This window comes from Pteropus medius, unplaced genomic scaffold (assembly GCF_902729225.1).
Source record: "Pteropus medius unplaced genomic scaffold, Ma_sr-lr_union100, whole genome shotgun sequence".
Lineage (NCBI taxonomy): Eukaryota > Metazoa > Chordata > Mammalia > Chiroptera > Pteropodidae > Pteropus > Pteropus medius.
The window spans coordinates 45,383,602-45,396,405 of NW_024340849.1; the positions used below are offsets into that span (position 1 = coordinate 45,383,602).

At 34.7% G+C, this 12,804-nt stretch overlaps 1 protein-coding gene across 2 annotated transcripts in view; it reads left to right on the forward strand.

Annotated features, from left to right (window-relative positions):
- The window catches only part of ARHGAP28 (Rho GTPase activating protein 28), a 181,559-nt gene that overhangs the window by 108,863 nt on the left and 59,892 nt on the right, over positions 1-12,804 (forward strand). For both annotated transcript variants that reach the window (XM_039845787.1, XM_039845798.1), the window contains 2 exons: positions 2,842-2,934; positions 9,396-9,485. In XM_039845787.1, the coding sequence (XP_039701721.1) occupies positions 2,842-2,934; positions 9,396-9,485 (183 nt within the window). The remainder of the gene's footprint in view (positions 1-2,841; positions 2,935-9,395; positions 9,486-12,804) is intronic.

Here is a 12,804-nt window from a genome sequence, read left to right on the forward strand (position 1 = left end):
CAACTATACTGTTCTTTCTCACAGAAGGATGATGAGGGTTAGCATTACAGAATGACTACAGAGAATACTAAAAATAATAATTTGCACAATCATATATTACAAAATGTTATATTGTCTTAGCAGATTGCACCTTTTATCCTTTGAGCAAATCTAGCAGGGAATATCTCTGGATATTAAATTTTTATATCCTGAAAGCTTAAATCCTAAATTGGTGAGTATCAAAATGCTAGGCCATAAGTCAGTTTCTTTCAAATATTTGTAAATATTAATCTGTTTGCTTTTTCATATAGTGTTAATGTTGAGAAGTCTAATGCCTCTCTAAATCTTATTTCTTTATTTATATCCTGCTCTCATTTTCATATCTCTGGATGTTTTTTATGTTTATCATTATTGTTGACCTGACTGTCATAAGGATAATCTTTTTTTCTTTTATCATGATCTGATCAATATTCAATTTTTCGTTTCTGAAAAATGTTCCTTTCACTTCTGAACATTCTCATCCCATTTCTCTATTCATTTTGTGTTTTCTCTACTTTTCCTTTCATTGTTTGCATTAATCCACATCTCTTAAATTTTCTTTTATATTTTACATGTCTTTTTTTTCTGTTTGTTCTGTGTGCTAGTAGATTTTGTCTACATCATTTTGTAGACCCCTAATTCTAATTTTTGCCATGAGTAGTTATAATTTAGTTGCTGTCAAATTTTTAATTCACAAGAATTAACAATAATTCCCCTTTATTGATATGGTTAATTCCTGATTTATGGATACAATTGCCTCTCAAATCTCCCTGAAATTATGAAATCATTGTAAGCTGCCTTTTTTCTCAATTGTCTCTTTCTCTAAGAGTATATATCACTATACTTCTTCAAGATGTTAATTTTTTCTATGGCTGACTTTTTCATGTTGATTTTCTCCAATGACTGATGATCCTTAGTGATTCATTTATATTTATTAATGAACTGGATTGATTAATTAATGACTTAAGATATGTCATTGCTATATAGTTTCCTGCCATTATATAGATATTTTCCCTAAAGACTCTTTCTTGAATAAGAAGGAATAATTTAGGTCCTATTTAAGTCAGTGAGGTATGAGAACAGCACATGAATGGAAATTAGTTTAACAGCATGCACAAGTATATACATGCATACATACGATTTTGTCTTTCTATCCCAGACAAAATCGATGTTTTCCTTTTATTCTCCCATCAGTGTCTTTTGTGGAGGTCCAGAGTGACATGATATTTAAGTTTTTTTGTCCTAACCCTGAACATCTTACTGAGCTCATGTCATTCAGAGTGCTTTTCTTGGGTTCATACATAGCTACTACCTGCTGTTCAGTATAAGGGGGCCTGTTGAGAGGTCTGACTGACTCTTCCATTGCGAAAATACTTTAAGTTGTCCTGGCCATTGACCTGGGGCACCTTACTGCCCTTCGTAATTTTCACTCTGAACTTGGTGGTTTGTCTATTTGCTTTTTGTGCATGTGATTTTTCCTTGCCAGCAAGGTTATCATATGCTGTTCTTAGTCTGAGAATTTCTTTGCAGTTATAAAATAAGTTACTTTTTATTTTCCAGGAATTTCTACTAACTTCTAATCTGTTGTTAGAATGCTTTGTTGGTTTCCAGTGATACTATCTCTACTTTTCAGTGACTGAGAGTGGTGTACTCTCAGTCCTCCATCCTGTCCTAAATTTTCTTGTAGTGCCTCCTTAGTGTTGTTTTACTTCAAAACAGTTGTGTGTTTTTCTTATTTATATAGTACATACACTTTTGGGGGAAGTTAGAAAAATTCAGAAAAGCAAGATGAAAAATAAGTTTCTAAGGTCTCAGTGTATGACTTGATTAATATCTATTATATTTAATTTTGCAAAAAGTCACTTCAATCAGGGAGTAGAATATTTTCATCTTATTTTAGGGAATGCCATTGTATTGTGAATGCTGCTGAAAATCTTAGAGCATATGCAAGAGGCCTGCAGTGCAGGCCATCAGGATCAGAGTGGTCTCCAGTACACCTCCTGCATAATGAAAACCAGAGCTCTACCAATATTCCATGAATGAGAATTAAATATTTGTTTCAGTCATACGTGTTTATGAGATAATCAATCTAATATATTTCCAATTTCACAATAAAAAAAAATGTCTATTCTTGATATTGATTTATATATCACTGCAAAATATAGTTGTGAAGTCTGATATTAAAATAGCATAGTTTTATCAGTAAGCTGGACTTAAACAGTTAGAGATTAATTTTCTTAGAAAATAAGAAGTCTGAGGCTGTTGTATTTGATATTCTTAACATGGATCTACCAACTTCTTCATCTTTCCTTTCTGAGCCCTTAAGCATATGGCTAATATTTAATGCTTATAGGATATATGGTCATCACAGGCACCATGTCCATGTTCTGGAAGAAAATTGGCCAGATGATTCCATCCACTTTAACAGGAAAACATTAGCCTTCCTAGATGCCTCACCAAGTATGATTCTACCCTTATCTCATTGGATGTAACCATCATATGATCACACTTAGTCTAAAGTTTGACATACAGCATCTTGGAGGAAAATCATGATAGTGATAAGTGAAAGAAAAGTGGATTTTGGCAGGCATTTAGCAGTATCTGCTTTTGAGACCGATTTCTATTATAGTGCCTAACATTTATGAGGATCAGTATAATTATGGACATAGTGGTGAATGGTATTACCATTGCACATGTAGTCATTAACTCTTTATGCCTCCACATGGCTGTACATTTCTAGTTTCTAGTGTATGCATAATTGAATAAACAGTCACATTGGGAAAGATATGCATGGGTAAAAATGACTTTCATTTCTCTCATTAGCAAGGTGATACCTGTGACAGCCATACTACTCAATTGGAAAACACCCAGGAGGAAAAAGATCTACAAGGGATTTTGAAAACAAGTGGTTCCTCGGTAAGTTATAGCAGTAGAACTGGGGGTAGGGACGAAAGAAGAGTTTTTACTTCAAGACAATCATGCAGAACTTTAAAATAATGCAGCATAATTAAGATGGCTGAACAACCACAGCTGTCAACATATCTGTCTACCTTTAACTAATTTGTAGGGAGACATTCAGCAGTAAATGAACCCAGGTGTAATAATGAAATATATAAATAATTGCATGTTCTATAAAAACAGATACATACACAGAAAACCAAGGATTGTAGGCATTTTTTTTTTTGACCGATTTAGTTCCTTTACATTTTTTCTTTTATTTGAAAAAATTCTCATAGGACTGTTAGTTCCACTGAGTCACAGATCTACCTTTTGGAGCAACAGCAGGTGTCCTTAGGTTTCTTATTGTTTCTCCAGTGCAAGGTGAACATCAGGCACCTTCTGCGGACAATATTTTTAATCCTAGGTCCTCCAATCCCCCTCACCCTTCCCCACCCCACTGCTTTTGTGCAGATCCATTTCAACACCCCACTTACCCAAAGGAGGGCAAAGTCAGACAAGTCTCAGGAGAATGATCAAGCTTCTGTCAATTTGCAAATGGAACAGTTGCTTTATTTATGGTTATCCCAGAGCCTTTTCTCACATCTGTTTCTGCTTAAATTACTATTATTGTAAGCTATCTTTTCTCTCCTTTGGTGAAACGTATATAATCTATTTTCCCTTTTATTTTTTCCATCTTCATAGTCCCTCTTCTAACTACCGCCCAAATAGAAAAAAGCAAACTGGCAAATCTCATTAGGTCTATTCTCCATGCTGAGATGGTGTTGGGGAGAGACTTACTTTGAAAGGGCAGGCATATATTGAACCCAGGTGTGATTACTCACACCTTCAGTCATTTTCCCTCATAATTAAGAGAAGATAGTAGCTTTCTTTTTCTTTCTTGGTGCTGCTTTGATTGGGAGGGAGGTGGATTTTAGAAAAGAATTCCCATTATTCCTGGAATATCTCTCTCCAACCATCATTTCTTGGAATGCTGCTGGGATTCTTTTTTCCTAATTTTTGGTTATGTTTTGTTGACTCTACTAGATTTTAGGAGAGAGAGGCTTGGTCATTTGACATAACTCTTCCATTTTATCCCAGATTATAATCCCTGTTATTTACAGCAAACTCCTTTTGTTATTAAAAATTATCCACAATCTGCTCCCTGCTGGTATTTCCAACCTTGAGTTCCCTTTAGTTAACCACACAAATCCTCTAATTTTGAAAACAAATCAGCTTCCTTTTTTGGAAACATACCCTGAGTTTTCCAGTGGTAAAATTTTGTTCAGTCCTTTCTCATCTTTTAAAATGGGCAAAAGATTTGAACAGACACTTTACCAAAGAATATATATGGAAGGGAAATAAACTCATGAAAAGGTGCTCAGTATCATTAGTGATTATGGAAATGAAAATAAAGCCACAATGAGATATCTGTACATACCCCGTAAAATGGATAAAACTGAAGACTGACCATACCAACTAGTGCTAAGGATGCAGAGCAACTGAAACTCTCCTTTCTTGCTTGTGGTAATGTAAAATGGTCCATGTACTTTGGAAAATAATTTGGCAGCTTCTTAAAATGTTAAGGATATACTTATCATAGACCCAACCATTCTACTCATAGGTAATATGTGTTCATACAAAGACTATCCACAGATATTTATAACATAATAGTCCCAAACTGGAAACAACCCAGTTTTCTATAGATAAATGGATGAACAAATTGTGATAAATCCACACAATAAAATACTAGTAAGCAAAAAAAGCAATGAAATATTGATATACACAGTACAAATACACAATGAATTATGGATGTACATAGTAGAGATGGATGAAACTGGAAACAGTTATGCCATGTGCAGGAAGCCAGACAAAAGAAAAGATTCAGCTTACATAAAATTATTGAAAATGTAAACTAACCTATAGTGATGGAGAGAAGGTTGGTGATTGCCTTGGGACCTGGGTGTGGACAAGTAGGGGAGGTAAGGAGAGATGATAAAAGGGGCATGAGGACAATTTTGGGGGTGCTCTTTTTATTCATTGTCTTGATTGCGGTGATGGTTTCACAGGTCTATGTATTTGTCATAACCCATCAAATTGTATACTTTATACTATTTAAATATGTGCAGTTAATTGTCTGTCAGCTATACCACAAAAAAGTCCATATAATGTTTTATGATTTCATTAATATCCAACGAGTTTATTTTTCAGTAAGCTACTTAAAATAAAGGAATAGTCTATTCATGTATGTAGTTGGCCCTTGATTCTAAATCACAAATGCCACCAAATCTGGGCATTTACAAAAGACTTACGATCCAATCTACAATCATCACAAACCTACTCTACAAATCACTACTTGTATAGATAAGAGAAAACATTTTCCTTGTGTATAGTTGACATAAAGGAATTATTCAATTGAGGTGTTAGTTAATCCAAAAGGCAGTCAGTCTAGTTTATTTTCAGTGTCTTAAGTGAAAATCAAATAGTTACATTTACTATTGATTCACAATTCACTATTAAACACAATTATACCATCTGTTAGAAATTATCAGTTACATCTGTGTTTGCTTCATAGAAAAGAAAATCTAAGGAACCTTGATATAAGCAAGTAGGAGTTTGTTTTAATCACAAAACAAGAAACTAATGGTAGATAGACCAATGCTTGTACAACCACAATATAATGCAGTGCCTACTTTAGCATGAACTTCTACCTTTTTCTTTTCATGCTCCCACCTTAGTATGTAGATTTCATCCTTATACTTACAAGTGGTCAGCAAATCGGATACCATGTTGATGTTTCTGTTAAGGAACATATGCCAACTAACTGTTATTAACAGAAAACCTTAGTTCTCCTGGAAAACCTGCAAGTAGAATTTCTCTTATTTTTCATTGAACAACTGTATATTTTTCTTATTTTAGTTGTCTGATTCTCATTTCTTTATAAATAAGCTTCTTAGATTTTTTTTTTTTACCCTATCTGCAACTTTTTTGAAATTTTGAATTTATTGCTGCAGTTCTGAATTTTCACAAGGATCAGCCCTCTATTTCATTCATCCTGGTTACTGTTCAGTGAGTCCTTTCCATCCGAGAACAGTTTTCTTTCTTCAGTTTCTGGACAGTGTCTTCTGTTATGTTGTTAATTATTTTTCTCTCCAGTTTCTATGTCCCACTCCTCTAGAACACATATTAAATGGTCATTGTTTTGCTTGAATTGGATTTCAATGTCTCCTAAATTTTCTATCATGCTAGTTTATTTTCAAGTTTATGTTTCAAATTAGTAATTTTTTCTTGGTCATAGTGTAATTTTTTAGCTCGTCTTACCTTTATAAATCTCAGCAAATTTATTCTTATTTCCCAAGAACAACTTTTTTTCTCTCTAATGTACCCATTACTATAGCCATAGGTTCTTGATACATAGCAGCAATAGCACCATAAATCACTCTGAAGATAAAAATTAAATTGTTTTTAAGGAATCAAATTATTCTGACATGTTTATATTGCAGTATAATTTTTAAAAAGTAAATGCATACATTTTAGGTATATAATTTGATTAGTTTTAACAAATGTTTACACCCGTGTACTACAGTCAAATTATAGAACTTTTCCACCACCCCAGAAATTTCTGTCAGATCCTTTCCAGTCAGTCGATTGTCTTCGCAGTTCTGCAGAGGCAATCCCTATCGTGACTTCTAACACTTTAGGTTGGTTTCACCTTTCATATAAGTGAAATTATAAATATAATATGCAATTCTGTACCTGGCTTCTTTTGCTTATAATAATCATTTTTAGATTCATCCATTTCTTACTTGTATTAAAAGTTCGGTATTTTTATTGCTAATAATATTCCATTGCATAAATAAACTATATTGGTATATCTGTTCACCTGTTTTCAGAGTTAAGCTATTAGGAATAATGCTTCTATAAATATTCATGTAACATAAAAGATTATATATCCTCATTTCTCTTGGGTAAAGATGAAACATAATTCATATTGTTGGCAAACACAGCTACCTATAGACCCATTACCCATGGCTCTTAAACTCAGCAAGGACTAATTTAATGGGTAAATAAAATGTAACTAAATGCAATATTAAAAAAAAAAATCTACAGACAGAAACAACAAAACTAGGTTTTGTTTGTTTGTTTGTTTGTTTAATGTACATCCTAAGTGGAAGATGTTGTTGACTAAACTTTGGCCCTTGTAAGCTCATAAAGGAAAATGACAGACTACCATGTAAATTTTTTTCAGTATTTCAATATCAACTAAGATATGAGTCTTTAGATTTTCCACGTATTTTGCAAATGTAAACATCTTGAGTAGAGAACATGTTAGCTTTCGGAATGTGAAGCAATGAGTGACACAAACAGTGAAGAGTCTTCCTGAGTGTGAATGCCACCTGGTGAGGGAAGTACACATCTCTCCTTGTGTGGCAGAAAGTGTCCTAAGGTTTTAGCTTTTGCCTCCAGTGCAGGGAGAGCTTCTGATTAAGACTATGGACCCTGGTTGTTGTTTCCTGGCCAGTTTATTTCCCAGTCCCTCCCCCATAGCTCTGTCACAGCAAGAGAGTGAGACGATCCACCTAAGACTCCCTCCAAGGAAACACAGGGCAGACAGTGTTCCACAACGCAGAAGATACCAGCACATATTCAGGTGGAATTACAGCTTTCCAGACCCCTGAAGTTCTCTGCAGAGTTACTAGTTCATGACTGATTAGTGTAGGAAATTGCTATGTGTTTCCTCTGCAGTTGAGTAGGTTGATTTTCTCAAAAGGCCAAAATTATCGATTGTGGTGTTCTTGTGAGTGAGTAGGGTATACTTAACTTTAAGGTTCATGGAGTGGGGAGGTGGGTTAGTAAACACTCCCCAAATGCAAAACCAATAGGAACTCTAGTTTATTACTTCTGGTGAAAGCTGATTTTATTTTTCAGTCTCCCCTCCATGTCTTTTATTGTGACCTTCTAAGTTTCTTCTCTTTTAGACCACTATACTCACACAAAAAACTGACCCACTCCCAATGCAGTTAGTTCATTGTATGTAGACTGCATTTGGGGAGTTTTTCCTAGGGTTGCATTTAGGGGCTGTCTACACATTGAAGGGTAAGAGATCTTCTTGGTTCTTCTTTTGTAAATATTTGTTAGCTGTAGCGCTTTCCTACTCTATGTACAACCTATGTTATTTATTTGTTTTTCTTTTCCTCCCTAGAAGTTTTCTTTTAAAATTTATTTATTTTTTTTGAATTATGCTTTTCAGAAGAGGTTTTTATTTTACCAAACTTACTCCATTTGCTTTTCATTCGGAAATTTCTATCAGTTGATCTACTACAGAATTCTTTACTAATTTTCGGTGCTGTTAAAAAAACTGTTCTTTTAAAAATGTATATTTTCTGCCATTTTTAGTGATGTGATTTTTAATCACAGCTGACCTTGTGATTATCAATTCACCGTCTTGACTTAAATTTCTTTAATTCTTATGTTTTATTTGTTTGAAAAAGTTTCTTTTTTATTTTATAAAGTAATATATACTATCTACCGAAAATTTAGAAAATATAGTCAAGCAAGATGAGTGACAGTTTTTTAAAAGACATTATATGTTTTCATAAGTATCAAATATATTCAATTTTATAATAAGGTTCTTTCAGTAAAGATAGTCACATCTTAAATTTCACTAAAGCCATTGTACAATAAAGCAAAAATCTATGAGTTCCAGCTTTATAAATGAAAAACAGCTTGGTACTATTGCTACTGAATTCTAATCTCTGCAAAAAATAGTTTTAGAGTCTGTTAAAAACAAAAACAAAACAAGATTAGATGAGTTAAAGTGTGTGTTTGGCTGCATGTAATAGAAAATCAGAATTTGTTTTGCTTCTCATTAAGAGATGTGGTCCAAATCTCACAAGGAAGCCACATGATGCCCCTTAGCATGGACCCAAGCACGTTTGATCTGTCTCTGCCATCCTTCCCTATGGCCATTATCCTTAATTGTACAAGATGCCTGGCAACTCTAGGCTGTCATTTGTATACAGCTGACCTTGTTCTTTTTGGTCAAGAAGGCCCTAACTTTTCTAGAAACATTCTTGGTAAAATTACACTTTTAACCTCATTGGCCACACTCGTCACATGATCACTGTTAGCTGCAAAAGAGCCTGGAAATCAAGTTCTTTGGTTTAACACCTAACTCCCTGGTACAAAAGCAAGATATTGTTAAGGCAAATGGAGTTTGTGACAGGCAATAGAGGTGTTTGCCACAGAGGCCAGTGTCAGAGGGTATTTAGGTGGCTTACAGTAATGATCTCTGAAGGGTTGGCTGCAATTGTCCGGGCCCAGGCAGTCATAACATCATAGATTGCAACATGTATCTAATATGTACACATAGTAGAATACACAAACACATTAGAAAATATTTACCTGAATAAGAATGGTACTTTCATTTCTTCATTTAGCCAGATGATGCTTCTCTCAACAGTACTACCCTGTCACATGGGTCCCAGGATGAAGAAAGGAGTTTGGCAGTTCCCAGGATTGGCTCCATGGTAAGTCATTGCATGCCAAGACAGTTGCATGTCAGGGCAAATTAGAAATTCAAGGCAAGAACTAACAATTTCTTCAAAACAGATAGGAAAAACTTGAACTAAGATTGCAAGGGTACCGTAGCTGCCAGTAGACCTGCCAACCTTGTAACAATTAGGAAGGAGGAGACTCAAAACTGAGGAATGAATAGATCTCAGTTTATAAAAGGACTTCATAAATTAACACCACTGCAGCCAGAAACCAAAGGATGTTCTTTACATGTGTCGAGCAGGGAGAAATTTGTTAACTTTGATCCTCTTGGCTGAGTTCACACACATGATCTGGCCTAACTCTGCCATCTTGACCCAGAAGTCGTTGTCTCTGCATGATAAACTAAAACCCCTCATCCTGATATAGAAGACTTTCCACTATTGGCTACATTTCCAGCCTTAGGTCCCAGGACTCACCCATGCAAACTCTCCATGTCATATAAAGTCATGCACTTGACCTCAAGTAACAGAACCTGTACTTTTCTTTGTTAAAAAGTCTCATCCTTCCCCCTTCCCCACCTCCACTGGGAATCCCCATTTGGTTTCTCTGTGCAGGTGTTCTGGCAGGGGATGATATAATGGACCAGAAGAAGCAAGAGCCCTATTAGATGAGGTAGTGATTCTCTGATGGCAAGTCGATAGCAACAGTAGCACTTCAGACAGGCAGATGGAGGGGCACATTTAGATTTCCGTGTGGGGCAGTGGGTTCTCTGTTGTCCATTTTGACACGCAGTACAGTTAATATTCACATGCATGACACACTCCCAGGATATCCCCATTGTTCAGAAAGATAATACTATTAGCCCCATGTAAATGAGCTTTTCTGTTATGTTTTTATATTTGGGGTCATAGGTTTTTTGTTGTTGTTGTTGCACAGTGATCGTATAAGAAATGTAAAATAATGTGAGTGACTTTTGTCAATGAATATAACCTATCAATAGCACTAGAACTCTCTTGGCACAGATAGGTTAAGAGTCTTGTCTGACCACAATGTCTGACCAACTGGGTATAAATTCAGCCCTTACTTTCCCATTTAAGATGGTGCATTAGAATGCAAATGAATATATCTCAAATTATAATCTCCACTGTACTTGTTAATGAAAAAGTAAATCGTTCATAAACTCTGGTAAATACCAGAAGTGAGCAGTTACCTACAATGGACCTTACACAGTTGTGTTGTACCCCTGTGACTGGGGATTCCTGTTCTAGGTTCTTGCCTTGGATCCTTTATTTTGTCTCAGCTGATGGTACCCATGTGCCCAAGACCCTCTCCCCATCTATGTGCCCATCCCTGAGACCTGTGGATTTTATCATGCAAATAGTTATAAAATATTTCTACTCCCCTCTTTTCCTACAATTACTTCCTTAGTACAGAAACTCATCATTATCTTTCAATATTGCTAAAGTAACTCCTTAAGTGATCTCCCGGACTTTAGCTTATACCACTCAAACTCATCTTTTCCCACAGCTACAAGTCTTCCTTAAAGCCCACAGAGGTCTCCTCATATCTTCTGGTTAATGCGAAAGCTTCTGACATAGTCTGACCCCTCATCTGCCTCTCTAACTGACTTTACCACTAAAAGCATTTTTATAAACCAACAACAAAAGGCTGCATATGGTTCCAGGCACGTGCTAAGCAGAAATTGAAGCAGGATGTTTGTACAATTGAGTTACTAGAGAAGAGAAGGTTAGATAGGCTTTGTTTTTGAGACTTTTCCATAACAGTTCCATGTCCACAGTTTTACGTCTGATAAGACTGATTCTAGTCTTGTTTTTCTATTTCTTCATTCTTTGCTGTTAGCTGCTCAATATCATTGGTTCCTTGATTCTTCCATTCATCCATTCATTTATTCATTCAACAAATTCTTACTGAACACATATTGTCTGCAAATAGGATTCTTGAAAATTTGAGAATGTAAGGGAAAGAAAATGATCTCGTGTGGCAATTATAGATAGAGCTTCCTGAGGTAAGTTAATCACTCAGATTTTGGTTTTGTTTTCTGAAAATTGATTGAATATTGAAAATGACATAAAGTTTCAAAAAAAAATCTTTAAAAAATCTCATTGGCACCAGTCTCCAACGTGACTTTCTTTGGTTTGTTACTCAGAATATCTTTACTTAGAAATATTAAACAAATTGGTGAGTTGCTAGAGTAGCCCACAGATGCCAACTTAAGCCTTAATGCACCTGTACTGAAAGTCATTCTAGACAATCTTACCACAAGGTAAATACATTTTGATTTCCTTGCTTCTTGGTTATAAGGGCCACAGGCACCCCCATTTTGGCTCCCAGGCTCTTATAGATGGTGGGTTTCCAGTAATTCAGTAAAGTGGTATCAAAGGCTTCAGCAGTCCTGTCCATGATGCCTATAAAGGTAAATCTCACCTGCAAGATAAATACCCAGGGACATTTATCAACAAGACTGTTATCAACAAGACTACAGAGACTCCCAATAACTTGCCATATTGGAATTTATGTTATGGAATAGTATAACTATTTTTTCCAAAGAGATAACCTTGACTTGAACAATACCTTTTTTCCATCTTTTATCTTTTTTAAACATTTGAAATGTATCTTTATGATAAATGAAATCTCTATGTATATAGGGTCTATCTTAATTACTATGACTCTGTGGTCTGTTTTTTAAATCTGTTATGTTAAGCCCATCCTCATTTTTCTGCATCAAAATTTTCTTTCCTCTTCTCAGAATTTTTTTTCTTTCTGATGGACTTAGAATAAGACTATCAGTACCCATTAAGAAAAATCTTTTTAGGGCTCCACTAAGAATTTTATTGAATTTAAAGATTAATGTCATGGAAAGAATTCACATTTTAAAATGTCGAGTCTTCTCATTGAGAAACAGTGATTGTGTCCTTCCATTTGTTTATATCATCTATCTGTCAGTAAAATATCATAATTTTTTTTCCTTTTTTTTCTTACACGATCTTTTTTCTGGTTAATTACTAGGAACTTAATAGTTTTCATTGGTACTTTAAATGGTAAGTATTTTTTCATGATATCTTCTTTGTTTTTTGTAGATATATAAGGAAGTAACTATTTTTTGTTTTTCACAGAAGTATCTTTTAATGCTTCCTTTCTGAAAATTCTTTTTTACTTTTAAGAATTTTTTATTTGATTTTATAATTTGTGCAGATATTACCTAAACTACTGAAAGTTTTATTTACCCAATCTTTAAAATATTATTCATCTTATTTCTTTTTCTTGTCTCATTAACTGACCACAATTACTTGTAACATTGAATGAGAATTACAGAGATCTTTTAATAAGTTT